The 21,785-nt window shown below is 43.8% G+C and overlaps 1 protein-coding gene across 9 annotated transcripts in view; it reads left to right on the top strand.

The window, feature by feature from the left end:
• Positions 1 to 21,785, top strand: part of NTM (neurotrimin) — a 935,659-nt gene that overhangs the window by 753,199 nt on the left and 160,675 nt on the right. For all 9 annotated transcript variants that reach the window (XM_053203850.1, XM_053203853.1, XM_027036934.2 and 6 more), the window contains one exon: positions 13,790 to 14,022. In XM_053203850.1, coding sequence (XP_053059825.1) covers positions 13,790 to 14,022 — 233 coding nt within the window. The remainder of the gene's footprint in view (positions 1 to 13,789; positions 14,023 to 21,785) is intronic.

Raw genomic sequence — 21,785 nt, 5'->3', positions numbered from 1 at the left:
AGGCTGTGGGAACCATTGAAGGGTTTTAAACAAATGAATCCAAAATTTTGCTAGAAAGAGGATTAGCTAGAAGGGTTACAGCAGGAGGCAAGAGGCCAATTAGGAGTGGGTGGTGCTACCTACCATCTGGGTGACTCCAGATTAGATCCCACCCCCAAAGAGCACCCTCACTTCCTGGTCTTCCAAGGGTGGTCAATTTGAGTGAGATTAGACAATGATTTGATTTTGCTGTTGAAGGGTCAAGGTCAGGGAGTACTTTATGCAGAGAAAGAACTAACTCTCCTACAGAGCTACCAGAATCCCTTCCTACAGAGATCAGTTAATAGAGAACACCACCAAAGGCACGGAGAGTTTCTGTAAAGGACTTGGATAATTATGTGCCCAGTGCCAGTTGAAGGAAATTACTGCAGAAGCAGCGGCCGAGGCAGCCCTGGCACTGAGAGGACTGAGTCCCTGGGGAAGTTTTTCACCTGAACCCCATCACTTCCCCTCCGTCTTTGCCTTCATCATCAGGGCTGTGCCTGACTTTCTGCTAGCATGTGCATGTGGGATGTGGGCCAGTGAAGGAGAATACTCCTCTCCTCTTCCTCCTTCTCTCCTTTCCTGCTTTGGTTCCCGGGGTGGGCATTCTGCTTTCAAGGTTAAAATTGGACCTAGTCTTCTGTGTGTGCCCCCTGTTTGTCATTCAGCTGCCTGTGCAGGTCCCCTACTTTCTTTCACTTAAGTAGGTGTTCTCTTCTTTGTATCATAGGCTTCTAAAATATAGAGAGTAAGGAATATGCTTTGTCCTGAAGAGCGTGCCCTGCATCTCCACAGACGTGGAAACACTATAAGTAAATGTTTAATGCTGAGCATGGTGATGCAGACATGCATTTGGTTACTTGGGAAATATGAAGAGAGGGGGTGACTGTATTTTCACACAGAAGATTTGTAAACATTAACTCCTCCTTGTTCTTTAAGTTTATACTCTTCCTTAAATACCTGTTTTGACCCTCATGATAACCAGAAGAATTGAGTGGGCAAATTTTTCCCTGTGGACATAGGAAAACTGAGTCATATAAAATCTAAGGACTCAGGCTTGTCACAGCAGATTAGATAATAAAACAAGGACCCAGCTAGTTCTGCTCCATGGAAATCAGGCCAAAAGCTCTGGGCATGATTGCTGCTTCTCTTAAATATGAACATGCAAGCTGAGGTTATACCAGATAAAATATACTAATTCATGGCAGCTTCCAGATGGCAGAGATCTTGTTAAAATCTGAGTAACACCCAGTGTATTGTCAAGCTTTTAGAATATTCATTACAGAATCTCTCTTGGAATCCACTAACCCCCCAAATCACTATTTTTTTTTAAATCTTGGTTTAAGGCATCAGGAGATGCAGATTCTCATCCCCAATCTTTCTTTCTTTCTTTCTTTCTTTCTTTCTTTCTTTCTTTCTTTCTTTCTTCTTTCTTTCTGTTTATATATTCTTGAGAGAGAGAGAGAGAGAGAGAGAGAGGGGAGGAGGAGTGGGGGAGGGGCAGAGAGACAGGGAGACACAGAATTCAAAGCAGGCTCCAGTCTCTGAGCTGTCAGCACAGAGCCTTGACGCAGGGCTGAAATTCACGAACCATGAGATCATGACCTGAGCTGAAGTCAGAGGCTTAACTGACTGAGCCACCCAGGCACCCCACCGATCATTCTTTAACTGAATAGCTGCATAGACCTAGGCTTATGAATGAAGTAACTGTATAGACTTAACTTCATTAGATGCTTACCTATAGGTTGGTAAACCATCTCGCAGGTCCCTCTGCGTACCAAATATTAGTTTCTAAATTTCTCAGCAAAGGCACCATTTTTGCAAGACTTCCCCTGACCCCTTAGACCAGTGTAGATTCCATAACACCCATCTATTTTCTATATATCACCCTATAGCATCTTCTCATAAGAGACTCATACTGCATAATGTGCTTTTCTTTGCCTCTCTGCTGCATGAGCAGAATGTCTGTCCCTGTCTGTCTTGTTTGTCTCTGTATCGCATTAACTGCTAACACAATACATGGCACAGAGTAGGTGCTCAGTGAACACTTGTCAAATGAATGAATAATTCAATAAACCTATTCTTACCTCAGTTTATCCATATCTTTGGAGTAACAACTATAAGTGAGAGGCAAAGAATGAGAAAGAGAAGGGTAAGCCTGATGATAGGATCCTTATGAGTGCAAAGGTTTTTATATGGGCTTGAGGAATGGGTAAGAATCCTATTCTTAACAGATATCCTTTAACACAGTCCCTCCTGTCAGCCCTGTTTAACATGATCCTGTCCATAAGAGAACGTGTGTTCAGATATGTGGTGCATGAATAAGACCCAACATATTAGAGAAGGGAAAACCTTCTTCAGAAGGGGACACCTCAGGATTTACATGGCTTCTGGCAGTGGCTGGCTCCCCGCCTCCACTGTCTTCTTTCTCCTGCATTGCTCCCAAATGTGATTTTCACTATGCCATTCAGCTCCCCCAACCCCATAAAGAGAAGTTCAGTGCTACACATGAGAACATTCTAAGCCATCTACAAGCTGACTGCAGCCTTCTTACATCCCCACAGAGCCCCCAATTTTATCAGACCAGACCCTAAGCATCTTACTCTATATCCACATTCCTATCTTATGACTCCATTTTCTTCTTATGGGGGAATACTTTCTCACCTCTTCTCCTTTGATGTAGATGTATTTCCCATTCCGCATGAGCCCAGGGCTTACTCCCTCCATGAGATTGCTAGTGCACATGCTCTTCCCCTACCACCAAACACCTGAAATCCTCACCAGGTGTCTCTAGTACTTATACCTACCTAGCTTGTATTCCCCTTGGTGGTAGTGTCCTAGATGGTCCCCACTCCCAGTTGGCTCTTCTTGGCTTCAGGCTCTACTTGGCCCTGCCCCATCTCTCCCTGGAGCCCAGGATGCCCCTAATGCCTCCCACCCAGTGCCTGATTACAGAGCAGTCTGCACCGCTTTAGCAGCTTTTTGAAGCCTCTGAAGCATTGCCCTTTCCTTAAGAGTTTCTCCTTCTGGTCACAAAACCTTTGTGAGAATTACAAATAGGGCTGTCTCACTTCTGGAGCCCCAGAAGCAGGCCCTGGAGATGGGAGTTTGTATTGAAGTGACTTATTAAGGAAGTACTCCCTGGAGAAACACAGAAAGAGTGGGGGAGTCAGGGCAGGTAAAGGCAAGAAGCCAAGTAGAGCTGCAATTTCAGTCAAATATCCACAAAGGTGGCTTCAGTCGGATCTGCAGTGAGATTCTGGCAAGTAGAGAGAGACGGCTATCCCACTCCTCCACAGTCAGCCCCTGCTGGCTGCCCTGAGGGGGTGCAAGCTCCCAGACTCCTCCAGCTCTGTGAGTGAGCACACAGGGGCTCCACAGCCTAAAGGCAGACCTGCAAAGAAAGACCCAGATGTGGGCTGCTCAAAGCAGAAGCACATAGAAACTTGGGAGAGGCACAGAGATGATATGATAAAAGCGACTCAAGGGAGGTGGGCCGAACACTGGCTAACTGACATGTCCTGCCCAAGTAGGGACATTATAGAGAATGCAAGACCCAGAGACCCAGATGCTGCTCATTGCCTCCCTGACCCACGATTCTCTGGCTGCATGCTTCAGATCCTCATGGCACACTTGCACAACTCTGCTCTGGAGACCTGGTCTAACAGGAACTGGGAGACCCCTTACCTCCAGGAATTAAGGCAGAAAGATAGGTGTGTACTTCCCTTAGGTGAACACACTTCGGAGACTTTTTTTTCTAGGCCTTTCCTTCTGGCCTAGGAAAGGTACTTTTAAGGCTTCCCACAGTCCTTGGTACATGAGAATGACTGGATTGGCTAAGGGTGCCCCTTGGCGCCTTTTCTCTGCACCCTGGCAGCCCCCTCTGAGCTCCTCCCTGTAGCCAGATTCTGTTTTCTGAGGAAGAAGGCAAGAGGGGTGGGGTGGGGCTGACGCTGGTCTGGGGACACCTTTAACAACAAATCAGTGTAAGAGATTAGCACTCTACTCAGAGGGAGTGCCTCTAACAACCAACTGTCACAGAAGGATGAAGAAATCTGACAGGAAATATGCAGTGAGGTCTTCCACTGGTAGATTGAGGATTCCGAGTGGCAGCAGGCCCAGCCAAGGCTGATTCTTCCCCTGGGAGCTTCCCCCGGGAGCTTTTGTCTTTCTGGGGGATATGTCCTGCCCCCCCCCCCTAAAGTATCACATCTCATAGATTAACTCTCTGGAGAGGTCCAATTAGCTCCTCTCCACTTAATTATTTTTACATTTCCTTGTAGTGAACACTGGTTTTCTGGACCCTGGGGATACTTTCTCTTCACAGGCCAGCAGAGGATGCACAAGTAGAGAAGGAGCCTTGCAGCTGCTCTGGCATGTACCTCCGCATTCGTTCCGTTCTTCTGTTCCAGCTTGTTCTCAGCTCCCAAGTGGTGGAAATGGAGCTTCATAACCTGGGAGGAAGCCAGCCTGCTTATCACTGGCCCTGATTCCCATGGGGGCCCTGAGCAGTAATTTGAGACACAGTGGCATCACCAAGAGGGGAAATAATGTGTGGCCAAGTTCACATAGTAAGAAAATAGAGAAGGCTCCTCCAACCTAGGAGCTCTTTTTGTCATGCTACATCTCATTGGTCTGTTCTTCCTTCTGGTGCACCATGGGAGTTTGAGGTAGCAGACTATCTCTTCCACTGTAGAGGAGGAAAAGCTATGGCCTCGTTCTGGATTGCTTTCATTCTGATTCCTTCTTCCCTGACACAGGGTCATATGTGTACACAGTCTCCATGGTGAGAACCAGGTAGAAACACAGCCTGGTCTGCTGACTAGTCAGAACTGCCTGGGTGTCAGGCATGCTCATTGGTGGGAAGGAAAATGTCAGCTGTGATTGGTCTAAGATGTGGTTTTGGCCTCCTAGGCCACAAGTGCTTCCTATCCTGGGCATATTTAAGTTCTAACTATAGGCAATTTTCACCAGTTATGGGAGAGGCACTAGAGACAGGATCCAGGCCTGGGGAAGGATTTAGAGTTGTCTCAAGAAGGAATTAGAGTTAGAACTAGTCCCAGAGATGAAGCCGCACTGACTTCACCTGAGGCTGACTCCTAGGCACAAGGCCAGCGAGGCTGGTACATCTTTCTTAGCCACTCGAGGACCTGAGCCAGTGAGGAGGTGGGTACTTCCAGACCCTTTTTCATGCATGACACCAAAGGTCTAATATGTGCCATCCATCTCAGTTCACCTGAGTGAGTCCTGGCTTCCCCAGTGTCATTGTAAAAAGATATCTAGACTGGATAATAATTAGAAGTGTGCTTTCTACTTACACCTGCCAGTCTGGGCCCAGCTTCTCCAGGATGAAACCCCATCTTGAATGTAGCTTTCCATGGAGCGGCTGATGAGGACCAGGATGGGAGACAAAGAAAAGGAGAAAAACAGATTGCAGACAGATTCATTTGCTGGAATTGGATTTCTTCTTCCCAGCCCTTTCCATGCCAGGAAGGACCACCCATTGGAAGACAGAGACAAGCTCAAGTTTGGTGCCTTTTCTAGCCATTGATAATTTTTTGAGTTAGCCACTGCAAAGTTCTTCAGTTTGATTCTCTGGTTCCTGTTGACTTGAGGATACAAAACAAAACAAAACAAAACACCCAAAATCTTTCACATAGTGTACTACACAATCAACCTGCAAAAGTCAGGGTTCCTGCAGGGAAAAAAAAAAAGATGGCATACTCAAATAGAGTAATTTGAGGAGAGTTTAATAAAGTGGATATTTACAGAGGTGGAACCAAAGTGTAGGAAAACTACAGGGATAGTCAAGACCATAGGGCTAGTACAAGAGGGGATCATTAACACCTACAAGGCTGAGGGAATTAAGGAGGAGGTCATAGCTCCCACCAGAGACAGGGGGCTGTGTGGAGAGGTCCACTGGCTAGGATCAATCATCTTTGACCGAGGGAATTGACAGCCTGTGACAGCCCCTCTCCTACCCCCCACACCCCATCTCCTGCCAATGCTTCCCATCAGCCAAAACCCAATAGGAAGCCGGAGGAAATATCAGTCTGTGGTTGATCTAGGTGACACAGAAATAGCAGTGCACTCACTCAGTGGACTCATCCCCCTTAATCCATCCTGTCTAAATTTCCAAACTTCTACAAATATATGAGGATTTAAAAAAAAAAATCTTTATTTATTTATTTTTAGAAAGAGAGAATAAGTGTGAGAGGGTCAGAGAGAGAGAGGGAGAGAGAGAAATTCCCAAGCAGTCTCCCTGCTGACAGCATGGAGCCTGACCCCACAAACTGTGAGGTCATGACCTGAGCTGAAATCAGGAGTAGGATGCTTAACCAACTGAACCACCTAGGCACCCCTACATGCCAGGAGTTTTTTTACAGCTCCATTGTACTTTGCTCATTCTCTTCCTGCTGCCTGAAAGGCTATGCTTGCCCTCTTCTATTGAGCACCTCCTTCTAACCTTAATGGGCACCCCAACTCTCACAAGATCCAAATTGCCCTGAAAGTAACCAAGGGATGTCTGGAGATCAGTCATAGGGGATTAAACATTTTTGCAAATGATAGGCAGTGGGGATACAAAATCATATTTAAAATTGGCCTTGATAGGAGATAGGAATTTGTTTACCACACAGTGAAGAAAGGCATTCTAAAAACAGTGGGTTACTGAATCCTACAAGTGAATAGAACACTCAGGTAACAGTGAGAAGTAATCCAAATACCAGACACACATCTTGCCTAAAGCAGTGGGAAATTAGGTGAGGCTTTGCAGGAGATCATTCACTGGACCCCAAGGTCAAATGGCAGATAAAGTCCAGAGTGAATCTCCACTGAACTTTTCCCTCAGCACTTCTGGGTTCTCTCTCTTAGGAAATGTTGGTTTCCACCAAGGAGTTCAAGAGACCCTCCTCTAGGTTTAGACAATTTTGTATATGTTAGGGAAAGGAATGGTAAAAATAATAATAATAATAATAATAATAACCTTCTGGATGCCTGACTTTGGTCACCTAGGGAAAAAAGACTCCATTGATTTCTTCTGTGGTTGTATGACATGATCAAGATGACTCATAGCCCACAGTGTTGCATGCATGTGACAGTTATAGAGTAAGAAAGTGGGTTGTGGGAGCAATGGCTTACAAATGTGATGTGACCAGATAAGCAGTTCCAAGCCTTCTTCAATATTTGAGTTTGCACTTGGTTTTTATCACTAGAACAAATCAAAATCTTGTGCCATTCATTTCAGACAAGTCATGGCCCACCTCACTCAGCAGTTTGTTTTGAGGTGATGCTACTTTCTTTGACTTAGGTGGATAGGGGTGCTTATATGGAACACTTCTTGGAGGTCTACAAAGCCAAGCCTTCTGGATTCATCTTCAAGACATTAGTGAAATGGAAGGGCCTCCACTGCATTGAGGGAGGTGTCTGCATTTTGCATTATAAATTCATTATAAATGATGGGCAGAGTAGTTATCCTCACAACCTGGGCCTTTCCTGGACACAGTCTCCATGATCTTTTACTTCTGAAGAGATTGTGATAGATGAGTGATCTTAAACAAAAATTAATCAGTCAACAGATATGTATTGAATGCTTACTAGGGTACATGAGAAAAATAAGGCATGGCCCTTGCTTTCAAGAACTTACCTTTTAATCAGTGTTGCAACATTACATGGAAGATGAGAAAGCAGTGTGTATAACATTGTATAATCACATTGTTTGTTGAGTTTCTAAGTGCAAAGGAATGCATTTAGATGCATGGGTCCATTTAATCTTTTCATTAACCCCATGCAGGAGGAAATGTTATTTCCATTGCAGATGAGTGAAATGAAACTTACTGAGACTTGGCAAGCACAGATCCGGGACTATGATTTCTGCAGTCTGACTTCACAGCCTGTTCTCATGGCTCTTCCCACCCACCCTCAGACCATAGCTACCCTCCAGCAGTGTGGGATCCCAGGGTAGCATGTGCAAGCTAGAATTCATCCCTGGTCCTTCTCCTAGGACTTCTGTCTCTACCCAGGAATGGGCAGTGTTGTCATTTTCATAACTAAGAAAGATGTTATAGCCCATATCTGTTTTTCTTTTCAGTGTTAAACAAAAAACAGTAGTAATTGAGGGATTCAAGGCCTGTGTGAATGGAGTGTTAAGTTCAGTGTTTTTGTCTCTGTATAGCCCAAGATAATTTTATAAATATCAACCTGAACTTAGACTCCAGTAGAGTCAAAATGAGCAACCCTACTAAGGAAGTCTTCTCCTACAATAAAAGGCTAAGGTACCAGTGATGTCTGAATTTTCATCAGGTTGGTGATAAAGCATCTTGCTTTGCCTGTTGGTTTTCCCCCAGGAACAGATCTAGAAGACACACATGCAAACTCCATGAGGCTGGGTTTCGGTATTTCTCAGCTGTCCACATTGTAATGATTCTCTGTGAAGCTTGTAGTTAGGGGTGGGGCACAAGCCAAAAGCTCAGAGGAACCAAACTTAGGGGCAGCTGGAGCATTTCTGTGCAATAAGAGGAGATTGTGACCAGGTGCTGTGAAGGGCGGAAGCTCTTATTTCACTGTAGTCTCAAGCGTTGCTTAAGATGTGTTGCTTTTCAAAAGCAGTTAAAGGGCCATTTGATAGAAGGAATGGTTGGATTACCCACTGTCTGGATCCATTATAATCCTCAGATCTTCAGGCGGGTGTGTTTAAGAAAGGCTAAGCCTGGATTTTTCTCTCTTTCTGCAATAATCCTTCTCTTTATTTCAGTGCTCTCTTTGTCCTTAGAAGATTCCAAGAAGATACTTTTGCTCTATTTTTCCTACGATTTCTAGACACACACTCACTGTCTGCCTCTTTCTCTTTCTCATTTCCTTTCAGATCCTAAAGTAGCTTGAGACCCTGGATCCACACTCTTATGATTCTATCTCTGCAGCCCCTCATCCTGGGCTTGCTTAATCATTGTTTGCTGTTACTCTATGTATAAATGCAGCAAGTGTAATAAAGCCACTATTCATCAGCAAGAGATTAAGGACATAGAGGGCTGTATTTTTGGAGCTTTGGCACAATTGTTGCAACTACAGAAAATGACAGGTATGACAGCTTTCTCTGCCATACACTGTGCTCGGGTGCAAGGTACAGCATAGGCATGTATGTCTGATCTTCTTCTACTCAACTATATGTGAACATTTTCATCATCAAAGAAAATACATTCCCAATCCATGCAGGCCACACACCCTGGATTATCTGTATTCAAAAAGATCAGGCCTGCTCTTTTTATAAAGAAATTTCTCCAAGGAAAGGAGTAGGGTGCAGATAGACACATAGACTGTGAAGGACACTCTGGCTCATCAGTGAAATAATAAACAAGCATCTTTCCCAGGCTCTGTCTGTCTGTTTGGATTCTGCTAGGATATCTCATAGGTCAGGCCATGGGCTGTCTGTAGGAAACCAGGAGGTTCACAGGCCTGGTAGGAAAGGAAGGCCATTCACACAAACACTGAATGCTGATGGCCACTGGCCAGAGGGCTGGAGGATGGAAATAAGTGATGGCAGCATTAAAGCTAGAAGACTGGAGATTTTAGAATTGAGAGATAGATGTTTGAAGGTGGGGAATTGGGAGTTCCAGGGATCCATTCAGAAGGCTTAGGTCTATAGACGTTGTTTCTCTTCGTATGTCTGCCAGGATGGTGGAAAGGATGCTCAGGTTGGGAGCTTAGCATATCTCAAGAATGCAGGGAGAAAGGAGAGAGTCTATCAAGGTTTAGGCAGGGTACTTTCAACTCTTTCTGTCTCTGCATCTCCCTTCCTGGCCTGTCTTATCCTGACCTGTGACCATTTCCTGATAACAAGTGGTCGTTGTCATCTGTACTTGCCTGGATTAGGGAGAGTTGAATTTGAAGCCTTCCCTACCTTTAATCATATGGTTAATTACCTTCCTGAAGGACATGAAATATTGTGATGTGTTTGAAACGTCTTTTGTAGATCTTTGTAAAGGACCATCTCTGCAAAAAGGGAACCGGTTGATGGAATTTTCCACCCCAGTCTTCTACCAAACCCCCCCAACCAGAGCATTCTGACTGAGGGAGCAATTATGCTTGCTTTTCTTTTTTTTTTTTTAACCTGGGAGAATTGTCTCCTCTGCATTGTTGTGGAGATTCGATAAATGAGACGGATAGATGGGGACAGGTATGAGGAGGTGACTGTAGTTGGCTGCCAAGTTACCTTTGTGATCCATCTCTGCAGAAGCCAGCATTAATGCCGTGGAGACTCAGCAAGACTGATATCCAGCAGTGACAGTTTGGACATCTAAACATGACCTTGGATGTGCCCAAAACCACAGCTGAAGCTATGCCAGCTTTTCAGTGTAGTATATCACAGGGGCCGCATAACTGTGCTGGAAATTGGCTGTGTTCAGAGCATTAGTGTATCTGCAAATGAACATCTTTGGCCCTGTACACACAGTGCGGTGTAGTGAGACTGCTTCGTTTCAGTCAATTTCCAATAATTAGACACTCACAGGAAGCCCACGACTGTCCTCTCGGATTCATCTCAGAGAGGCTGTGAGATGCCCCATTGCGGGCATCAAAAACAATTATTCAAGCTGTGCAGAGGTTGCTGATCAGAATTTCCTGCACCACGGCTGACCATTCACCTGGTGTCTGGTCAAATTTTAGTTGCTAGAGGAGAAACTAACTAGGACTCTGCTTTTGGCTTTCCAGAGCAGATTGGTTGCAAGGAAGTTCTCTCCTTTAAAGTAATGGAAAACTGTTTCAAACAAGGGTCATTTCCTAGTGCCTACTCGCTCTGCAGCTCTCATTTCACCAGAAACCAGATGTCTAAATTAATGGCTTTCAAAAATGTGGTCTCCAGACCAGGGAGGGGCCCAGCAATCTGTATTTTATCAGGGTTTGCTGCTGATTCTATTGCACATTGAATTTAAATGTTATATAGGGCACATATATATATGTGCTTATGAGGGCTTATGAGGACATTCAAGAATACCAAATTTGAAACCAAATAAAATAAAACTAGGTCTGAATTCTGGCTCCGAAGCTTAATACCACTGTTATTCTACTAAATTCAGGTATTTTTTTTTCAATCTGGATATTTTTTTAACTCAATTTAACTCCATCTGTAAACTGGAATTAATAAGTGAATCTACCAGGTTTTTGAGATGATAAAGTAATCTATATAATAGGCTTCCATAGCACCGAGTATACAATAATATGTGTTCAGTAAATATTAGCCATGAATATGAAAGTCTATCTCTCTGCTTTGGATCCAAGCAAAATGTAGAACAAGGACCACTCTTAAGGTAATTAAGACAAATAACATCCCAGGTGTATTACTAGTAAAGTATCCTGTGGAGTGTGTTGTCCTTCAGGGATTTCAAAACACTGTGGTTCCAAATCCACATTTCAAGGGAGGCAACCTGAGAGGAAGAACATCAGGAATGTCTGCAGGGAACCTAAGGGAGGGGATGGCATCAGGCGCTTCCTTGTTGGCCATACTTCTCCACCTCTCATTTGCTCTCAGAGTATTCTAGGTATTGTCATCAAAGCCAAAGGAAGTCTTGAAGTGCATTCTAGACCAGCCCAAACTTCACATGTGTTATCTTACTAAAATGCACATTCTCATTCATTGCATCTGAGGGAGGGGCAACGTCTCTGCATTTCTACCAACCTCCCAAGGGATGATGATCTGCTGGGTTTCTGACCACACTTTAACATAGTGAGGTGCTTAGCTGAGTGCTTCCCCAACCCTAGTGTTCATATGTTTCACCACTAGATTTATTCAACTTAAGGAATGCTCTAGAGCCATCAGCATTGGCATTATTTGGGAGACTACTAAAAGTTCAGAACTAAAAGTTCAGGAACCGCCCCCCTCCAGGCCTACCAAATCAGAATGTACGTTTTAATAAGATCCCAAGAAGCGTCATAAGCACAATAAAGTCTGAGATCAACTTAGGGTATGTATTTAGTCACACATAGCCCTGCATTCAGAAGGACCCTGCATATGGTTAAATTCTCTGTTCTCAGTTTCTTGAAATTCTTAATAATTCTTGAACAAAGAGCTCTGCGCTTTCATTTTGTACGAAGCCCCCCAAATTATGTAGCTAGTCCTGGACACATGGCTCCATACCAGTGTTTTTCAAACTTTGGTAGGGATATTACCCAACTGGAATGTTGTTAGAATTCTTATTTCTGGATACCCAAAGCCTGAATCAGTAGGATAGGAGGTGAGAATAAAAACCTGGAACAAATCCCTCATGCAATTCTGATGCAATTGACCCATGTCCAATTCCAGAAATATTCCCTTGATCTTCCCTGGTAGGTAAGATCTTCCATCATTTACAACCTGCATTGTCTAGAAAACACAATGAACAACATAGAACTTGCTGGACACCAGAGCAAAGGTGTTTCTAGTTGAGCCGCTTTCCCCACAGGCACTTTCAGCAAGGCTCCCCACCTGTGCCTGAGTGGCCCTGCAATGATCCTGTGACATTTACACAAGTACAAGCAGAAAGGATGCACGGAACAGGATATCGCATCTTGAGAGGACCACCCGGGGAAGCTGGTGTGCTCAGTGGCAATTCTTAGTTTTTTTTTGAGAATTCAGCGGAAACAATCATCCTTCCCCACTGAACTCTCCCTTCCCTTGAACATTCTGAGGAGGCCACGGGACCAGGAATTAGACGACCTGGCTGAGAGGTTTGTCACTTCCTAGCTCTCTAACCTGGGCAAGTCACCAGACCCTTCCAAATAGTGGAGTCCTGATCTTTAAAGTAGACAATGGGTAAGATCATCTACTTCACAGATTTGCTGCAAGAATCAAAAGAGACAGTGTGGATGTAAAAGCATTTTGTACACTGCAAAGGAATATATAAATTTGAGGCATCATTATACATACTGAGCTACATTGCTATTTCCAGCATTATAGTTAGGATCAGGACACTATTTGTGAATTTCGCCCAAGGCCATAGAACATACTTGGTGTATTGAGAGAAGGAAATGAATACAGACAGAGAGATGTGATTAGGACTTGGCGAGAGAAGCTGGAAAATTTGAAAGTGTAAGGAAAGGGAAGGGAGCTTCCACAATTTGGGGACTCCAGATGCAAAAATAAAAAAGACAAAATCTATTTTTACATGTGCAAACAGTTTTGAGATTTTAGAAAATGTCTTTAGTCTCACAGTAATTGAACATTTCTGCCCCTGGGTATAATGAAGATGAATAGCAATGGTGGTGGTCCATATTTAGTTTTGACTTCAGAAGCCTTCTGTTAGAATTCACTATTCTGAGATAATGTTTAGGAGTCAAAATCTAGGTCTCTGATCTGGCATATATTATCTGTGTGACTTGGGAGAAATATTTAGTTTCTTTGTTCTTCCATTCCTTTTACCAACAGAACCTTGCTCATAGGGTTGTTATAAATATTGGATGACTTAGTACTCCCCAGATGCCTACATCATGGGAATCCTTAAGCAAAGGGCGAGCTATGGTGCTCAAAGGGCCTAGCCACTCTGGGTGTGGAAGATGCCTCCAGTTGTTACTATTGAATAGTAATGACTGTCGAAGTAGGCTTGTGCTTAGGTGGTTTAAGAAGCACTGGGCTGTTCAAGGCCCAGAAATCTCAGATAGTGTTCTGAGACAATAATCTTATAAGACTTCTGTTTCCCCATCCCAGAAAATGCCAACCATGACAAATCAAGCAAGATATGCGTATGTGCTGGTTCCCATTTCTCTCTGATCCCTGGACTTAACCGTCTGGTCTTCCCTCCAGGTGCACAATTGACAACCGGGTCACCCGGGTGGCCTGGCTAAACCGCAGCACCATCCTCTACGCTGGGAATGACAAGTGGTGCCTGGACCCACGTGTGGTCCTCCTGAGCAACACCCAAACCCAGTACAGCATCGAGATCCAGAACGTGGATGTGTATGACGAGGGCCCATACACGTGCTCTGTGCAGACGGACAACCACCCAAAGACCTCAAGGGTCCACCTCATTGTGCAAGGTAGGCGTCGCTTGGCTGGATGGTCTGGATAGATGGCTGGGAGAGCCTGTATTGAACACTTTTTCTGTTATCTCCAGCAGAGATACATTCAGTTTGTTCCATCTGGCCAGGACAATAGGACAACTAACTGTCAGTTTGTGGTTAGAAGCTGAACTTTGAAATAAGTTTTAGTGTTGAATAGGACTAGGATTTTTTTGTTTTTGTTTTTGTTCCAATAATATATTTTCTCAGAAAATTATCTTCTAATTATTGCTTTCCTTGGCTTTTTTCTTCCCTTAAGTTTTTTTTTTTTTTTTAGGTTCCATCCAGTTCTAGGCCTGCTTTATTTTAAGACCAGTGTTTTAGCTCTTCTGGCACTTCACACGTGCCATACCCTGGAGCAGCCTTCAAGAAAGCAGAGTCCATCACACACGTTCTGAATGCCCACCTGAGACGTGTCCTTCACAGCCACCTCCATTGTCTCCAGCTTGCCTGTGTCTCTCATCTCCCAGCCCTGGGTTTCTGATGCCACATCTCCCTTTTAATAACCTGCATCTGATTCACTGTGTTTGGTGGCACCCCAAGTTCCTGCCCCCAGAGTTTTAGGCCTATGTCAATGTTCTGGTTTTGCATCTCTCTTGGTTCTGCTCTGGCTGAGTTTTTCAGGCCCTGGGAATGATTCCTACCTATTCCCCATGAAGCAGAACTGACCCTGGGGCATTCACATGACACTTTACCATGGTGGGCAGCTCTTAATTAGGGAGTAAGAGCTCAGAACCAGACTTGGCCTCTTTATGGCTGTGAGACTCAGATCAAGTTACTAACTGGGCTTCAGGCTTTCCTTCTGTAAAATGGAATCAATGTTGTGAGCAGCTTGCTGAGGACTACACTTTACATAACACTTAGAAGCAGGCCTACAGTACTGTTGAAGTGTTAGCTATTAATATATTTTTATTAAAATATTTTTTATATATTTTTGAAGAGAGAGAGAGAGAACAAGTGGGAGATAGTGGAGAGAGAGGGAGACACAGAATCCAAAGCAGGCTTCAGGCTCTGAGCTGTCAGCATAGAGCCCGACCTGGGGCTTGAACCCATGAACCATGAGATCATGACCTGAGCTGAAGTCAGACACTAACCAACTGAGCTACCCAGGTGCCCCATCATTAATATATCTTTAAATACTGATATTGCATTTTAGCTTTTTAAAATTCTTTTACAGTGGGCCAAATTCCTCATTCTATGATCTCAGAAGCTTAAGCCCTGAGCAGTGTAGCCTGGCCCTTCTGCTGGAATTTCTTCCCCAGTTCGATTTTCAGTTCCCTCCATACAGCTGAATGCCATTTGGGGCAAGAAGCTTCTCTTGGGGAGACGCCTCCTGCCACTCTCTTGTCAGGGAGCCCAAGGAAAGGGGATGGACTTGGTCAGTAAACAAGGGCAGGAACGTGACTGGAGAAGGAAGAACACAAGGAGCTGGAGGTATGATGGGAACCCTAGCTGTGAGAAGGCAGGAGGCTGCCCACCCTGGGCTGTGGCCATGCGCAGTTGAAGGGTGAGGCGATGCGAGTGGGCATGAGACACAACCACCCAAGGGCACCGTGACACTGGCCCTGGGCAGGGGCTGCCAGGACAGCAGCGTCCTTCCTACCGGGGCAGAGCTTGGCCACACCACGTTGTTCTTACTTATTTTGCTCTCTTCTAAAAAGAAATTGCGATGGCCTTTTCTATTATTGGTTCTCCAAATGAATCTTTTTCAAACGGCTGGATGCAAGCAGCAATTTTTTTTAAAGGAAATGGAATTTCATAGAAGGTATCAGTGTCTTACAAACAGCAGAAAAAGTATCATTATATAAGATTTTTGTTTCAGAGTGTGTAAGTTTTTAATATAAAATACATTTTTATTATGGTGGATAGTTGGCAAAAAAAAAAAAAAAGTTTGAAAATCATATTCGATGAGGAGGCCCGGTAACTGCTTCAGGGTCACCATCTGTAATCTCTGCCAAAGGGTGCTTCTGAAACCCCTCCCTGAAACCATGTTCCCCTTGCACCCCCACCTGCACACATGTATTGTCAAGAGAGCAGGATACCCAGCAATGGCAAGAGAAATCAGGAAATGCCCACTAGTACAGACATTCGCTTTATGGAGTAGGACCTTTATGGACCTGGAAAATGGAAGGAATAGTGAAAAATGCTTAAACCTCTCTGAAAATAAGGACCATGTTTTTGTCATTTGTTTTCCTTAAGCTCTCCCTCCACCCCCCAACACACCCACCCACACACTTCTGCCCTAAATACCTGGGAGAGTACCTTATCCAAAGTGCACATTTAATAACTACTTTTTGAAGCAAATGGCTGAACTTACAGTCCAGAGGTCTTATACAGGCTCAAAGACAGAAAGTGGAGTGTGTGTACGGGTGGAGACATAGGAGAGGTGAGGTGAAGGGGTCTACATCAATCTTCACTCATGTCCACACTAATGGAAAATGTCTAATCCCCAGCTAGGTGTTTACATCTGTGACTTGGCTAGGTGGCCTCTTAGCATGACACACCACCTCAAGTATTGGAATCTCATCTTGGGCTAATTTTCGAATGCTGATGGGTGTATTGATTTGGAAACAAGCTAGGTTAAAAAAGGCACTGGTCTTGTACACAGACTCAGCCCAAGCTAATCCGCTGTCGATATGCCTGGGCTGAGCATTATTGACACTTTAATGAATAGTGGACCATAGTTTTTCAGAGCCAACCTATCCCCCCTCTTAGAAGCAATCAGACAAACTAAATAGAGCCAGACTCCCCCATTTCTGTATTGGAAAGAGGATACATCACCATCCAGGATTAAAAAAAAAAAGAAATATATTTATCTTGGGATCATTTATTGTAGTGAACATAAACCCTAATTCCCCTAGCAGGAGCTGACTGTCTGGATTTTGTTGAAGTTGCTATTCAACCCTGAACAGAACACTGCTGGAATGAAAGTCAGACATATTAAGTTTTCAGAATGGTATTACAATCATTAAACACTCACAGACACACACAGATGCACACAGACAAGCTAGCAGCAGCAGGAAAAACTGAACTGATGGTCTGCCCATGAGTGTGTGTACTTATGCATATGCAGTCAGGTTCACATAAAAATAAACACACGTGGAAGGAAGGTAATGACATTTTCATAGTATCATGTGAGCTGCTTAAGGTCTGGGATTATGTCTTTCCTCTTGTTATCGAATACCCTTTGTACCCCACCAGTTCTTTGTTCTGGATCTTTTGAGTTCCTGCTGACAGCAGTGAAGCCACCTTTGCAAGTGTCAGCTTCAGAACTTCAGCCCTTTGTTATGCACTTATGAGTACTTTCATTTAGTCATATGGTAAATAATTACTGAGAAACAACTCTGGTTACTGGTACCTTGCCCAACCACTTAGCACAGGAAGATAAACAAAAAGCCACCTTTGAAGAGTTAGTTCCCATTCAGGTGGAAATGGACTTCTGTGATGTTTGCCCAAGTCATCCCCAAGAATTCAGTTTCTAGAAGTATAGCTGCTGTTGACTGAATCCTGGGGTACGAACCTGCTCCAGACACTCCTGGAAACACCTGCAATGTTGTTCCTCTTACCCCCATGTAATCTGATTGTATATTTTAATAGAATTCAGAAATGACATATATAGAAATCAGATTGGTCCTTTTATGTGGCAGCCAGATTTCCCCATGCTGCTAAGCACTGGTCTGTCTCAGCTCAAGAGCAGGGGTGAAGGGTTAGAGGCCTTTTCTTGGTTCATGTTTGCCAGAACTTTAGCTGAGCACATAATTTTCAGTCTATCTTGTCCTCAGGACAACCTTTCATTGGTGGCAAGTTCTAGATGTGTGCATTTCTGCTAGGATAGTTTTTAAATCTATGGATAGCATTGCATATTCTTGTGGTAAAGGAAAAAGGGAAATGCTTAGAACCTTTCCTTTCTTTTGTTTTTATGGGTTCGTCTCTTCTGTATATTGCTGTTGAACTGTATTTTCCCTTTCTATTTTGTTTTGTTTTTCTTTAAATGACAGCTCTAGGGATGGGGCACTTGGGTGGCTCAGTCGGTTTAGTGTCCAACTCTTTATTTCAGCTTGGGTCATGATCTCTCAATGGTTTGTGAGTTCGAGCCCTACATCAGGCACTGCACACACAGTGCAGAGCCTGCTTAGATTCTCTCTCTCTCCCTCTCTCTCTGACCCTCCCCTGCTGTCTTTCACAAAACAAATAAATAAACTTTAAATAAATAAATATAGCTCTGGGGCTACCTAAATGCTCCAAAATCTTCCCTAGGCTGTTGGGACTGGGGATATTTTCTCAAGGTCTTGGCCAGGCTGGTCAAGCAGCTAGAACATGGACTGGGTCAGTCTAGCCTGGGCTGCAGAAGAGGGTCCCTGTAGTGGTCAGTATAGGGGGTTGGGAGAACAACTATTAAGTGAAGTCATGAGAAGCACCAGGCAGAGTTAAGGGTGAATATCAAAACACAGAGATCTAAGCCTCCATGGCCCAGAATGTTAGACCAGTCTGCAGGAAAATGGTAATGGTTCTTTTGATTTGCATTGTCCAAGGTCAACATGGAGAAAGGAGCAGGATCGTAGTTGTACACAGAGAGTCCAGGTGATCAGGTGGGACATGTCTTCTAGGCAAGCCAGGAATAAAGGACAACCTTGACTAAGAAAGTGGCTCTAGGGGGCAGCATGGAAGGAGGATGAGGGAAAAGGCAGCAGGGGCTGGTGGTGAGAAGGGGGAGGGAACAGAACTGAATTAAGTACATACCTACCACAGTGGCTATTTAAAATTAAATGAGCTAAAACCAAATAAAATTTAAAATTTACTTCTTCAATCACACTGGTCACCTCAGGTGCTTCAGTAGCCACATATGACCAGTGGCTGCTCTATCAAGTAGTATAGAAATAGAAAGAATATTCTATCATCTTAGAAAGTTGAGTACCATTATGGGCCAGCACATGTAAATGAAAGGTGGGTTTCATTGATTTGAGGGGCCCGTTGTGGTATAGAAAAGAGAATTGGATTTTGTAGAGAACATGGAAATAGGAAAAGACAGAGGTCTTTTAAGACAAGAGAGTATTATTATAAAGATAGAGGACTGGAGTTCCTCTGTTAGCTGGGGCAGAGTAGAAAGCCCAGAGTCTGAAGATATATCCAAAGGAAAATAGACAGAATTTGGGGGTTGGTTACATGTGGGAATTGGTGGGGGAGTGGGCCAGGACATTGAGATTTTATCTGAGTGCTCTAGGGCAGGTTGATACTAACTCATCTAAACCCTCATGTGGTAAAGCATCATGTGTTGTGGAGCACTTCAGATCTTTGGACTTCTTAATTTTAAGATGGCTTGAATCCTCCATTCAATACGAGTTTGTGAAAAGTAAGAAATACCACCCACGTATTTTCACTTGGGCAGCCAGAACACAATCTTATAGGTCAGCGTGAGGGAGATCCATTTTAGATTTATTGAAATTTGGGTCTAATGATTTCCATCCCTTGACCTTAAGGTGTTCTGCTTTGTGAATGTAATTAATAAGCGCCTGCTTCTGGAGTCCAGCTGCATATTTTAACCCTTTTCCTCTCTTAAACCTGCTGCTTCTCAGGGTATCTAAAATACCTCCACCTCTGTCTCTATAGTTCTTTGAAAGAGACTGAATCATAGAGAGCACAGAGTGAATAAAACACTTTGTGGGACTGAACTGTTTGCTAAGTTAAGGGCAATATGGAAGATATCTCAAAGCCCTCATCATTTCATAAGCACCCTTGCATGATGGCACAGCACAGTGACCCTGGTGGTCTGCAGAACATAAGCAAAGATCTTTTTCATCCACACACAGAGGCCTGGGTCGTACACCTGAAGAGCTTTAATCTCATTCAGAGACACATCTGCATGATGCGAGTGTTAGCATACAGTGCTCATAAAACAGGGGTAGTACTTTAATAGCGATAATAATAAAAATAATAATAACTAATAAAACTTTTGGTCTCTATCAGTTTCCAAGGCCCTTTCTAGGTCTCTCTTTTGTCACTGGAACATCTAATCACCCCCTCCCTTTTGTTTGGTGTAAATGAGTTTTCCAGTTTCTTGCTAAGCAGAATTAATCTGAAAATCCCTGCTATTGTTTGATAGTTAATTACCTGCCTTTTGGAGTCAAACATCTCTGAAGCTCACGAAAGGGAGGAAACACTGTCTTTGGAATGGGGCAGAAATGAGAGAAAGAATCCAGAATGTTGTTGTCATTCCCTGTGTTAGTAGAATTCCAGAGAGAAAGGGCCTAGGCCAGGGAGATAGTACAGGCAGGTAACTTGAAAAAGATAGAGCTTGGGCGGTACCAGCCCTTCATTTACCTTTTATCTTCCTGTTCTGGGCCCTCTCCTCTTACCCACTGATATGTATAATCATGCTGCTTTCCAAACCTGAGTAATTAATTGACCTTGTCAAATCAAACTCATTATTATGATTAAGGTAACAGGAACAATAGCTTTTAATTTCTGGACACCTATGCCCCATAGACCATCCCCCCCACCCCCACCCCACTCTGAAACTCTACAAAAGGAAATTTGAAGCACAACATTTCAAACTGAACAATGTGCTGTAATCCTTACACTGAAAGCAAAGATTTCTGTCTCTCCAGCCACATCACCTAGAAAGCACCATGCCTTCCTGGCACTGCAAGAATCCCATAGCATTGAGAAGACCTTTGTACCAACTAATTTCCATTTGGGCTGCAGCTTTCCCAGCCTGTTTTGGAGGGAAACATCACCATCCAGTTCTGAATCAACAGAAGTCACCTTCTGAGTACATCTGTGTTCTTTGGGTTTCAATAGCCCTGTGTGACAATAGGTCACATTTACCATCCCAAACTGTTTTCCAAATTATCTTTCCTCTCTCTGAAATGGATGAACATGAACATTCAGTCTGATCATAAGACTGTGCATCTGAATTCAACAGAACTTTAAAAAAGTCAGGAAATTAAATCCCACCACAAAATTAGAGTGATCCTCAAAGTACCCTGGGGAATGACAAGGAAGTAGGGCATTTTACCTGAAGTTGATTTACAGAATTTAGACAGCATGCAAATGAAGCATTTCTGTTCTAGCTGGTGAGTTCTTAAATTTCTTCATGCAGTTACTGACAATGGATGGGCTGAAGAGTCTCTTAGACTAAAGAAATCTGAGAAAATTGCTGTAATGAAAGTCATATTGGTTTAATAATGGCATTTTCTGTGCCTTCTGGAATGGCTGGGAGGGGCCTCCCCTTTTGGAAGCAGTTTGGAAAACTTGACATTTGCCTCCTGGTGTTTCCTGGTCACATCAGTAAATAAAAATAGGGTTGCCCTGTCCAAGCCCTTCACACCATTCATGGCTCTAAGGAAGCAGAAAGTTCAGGAAGCCTTACCCTATTGCTTCACTGAAAATACTTACAGGAGTCACACAACATCCCTCCAGGTAAGCAGCTAGGGCTCCCGCAGGAGGGTCTTTAAGCGACCACAGAATTCTTATCCCTGACATGGTTAATCCCAGAGAGTCTGAGCTGCCTCGTATTCTAATAGTATAGTGGTTGGGATTCCTCATGGATCTGATATATCCCTGCAGCCTCCACATAAGACATACATTTTGTTTGAGGAGAAGGGCAAACAAACATCAGATCTGAATGAGTAGCCCTTTTAAAGTACATTCCTATATATCCTCATTCCCACATGAGAAGCTTCCAGTAGTCCAAGCTGAACTTGAGACAAATAGTCCTACTTAAGGATTGCATGATGCCTCCT

The sequence above is a fragment of the Acinonyx jubatus genome, chromosome D1 (genome assembly GCF_027475565.1).
Source record: "Acinonyx jubatus isolate Ajub_Pintada_27869175 chromosome D1, VMU_Ajub_asm_v1.0, whole genome shotgun sequence".
Lineage (NCBI taxonomy): Eukaryota > Metazoa > Chordata > Mammalia > Carnivora > Felidae > Acinonyx > Acinonyx jubatus.
The sequence above is the reverse complement of the archived record's forward strand: the minus strand, read 5'-3'. Positions and strand labels throughout refer to the sequence as shown.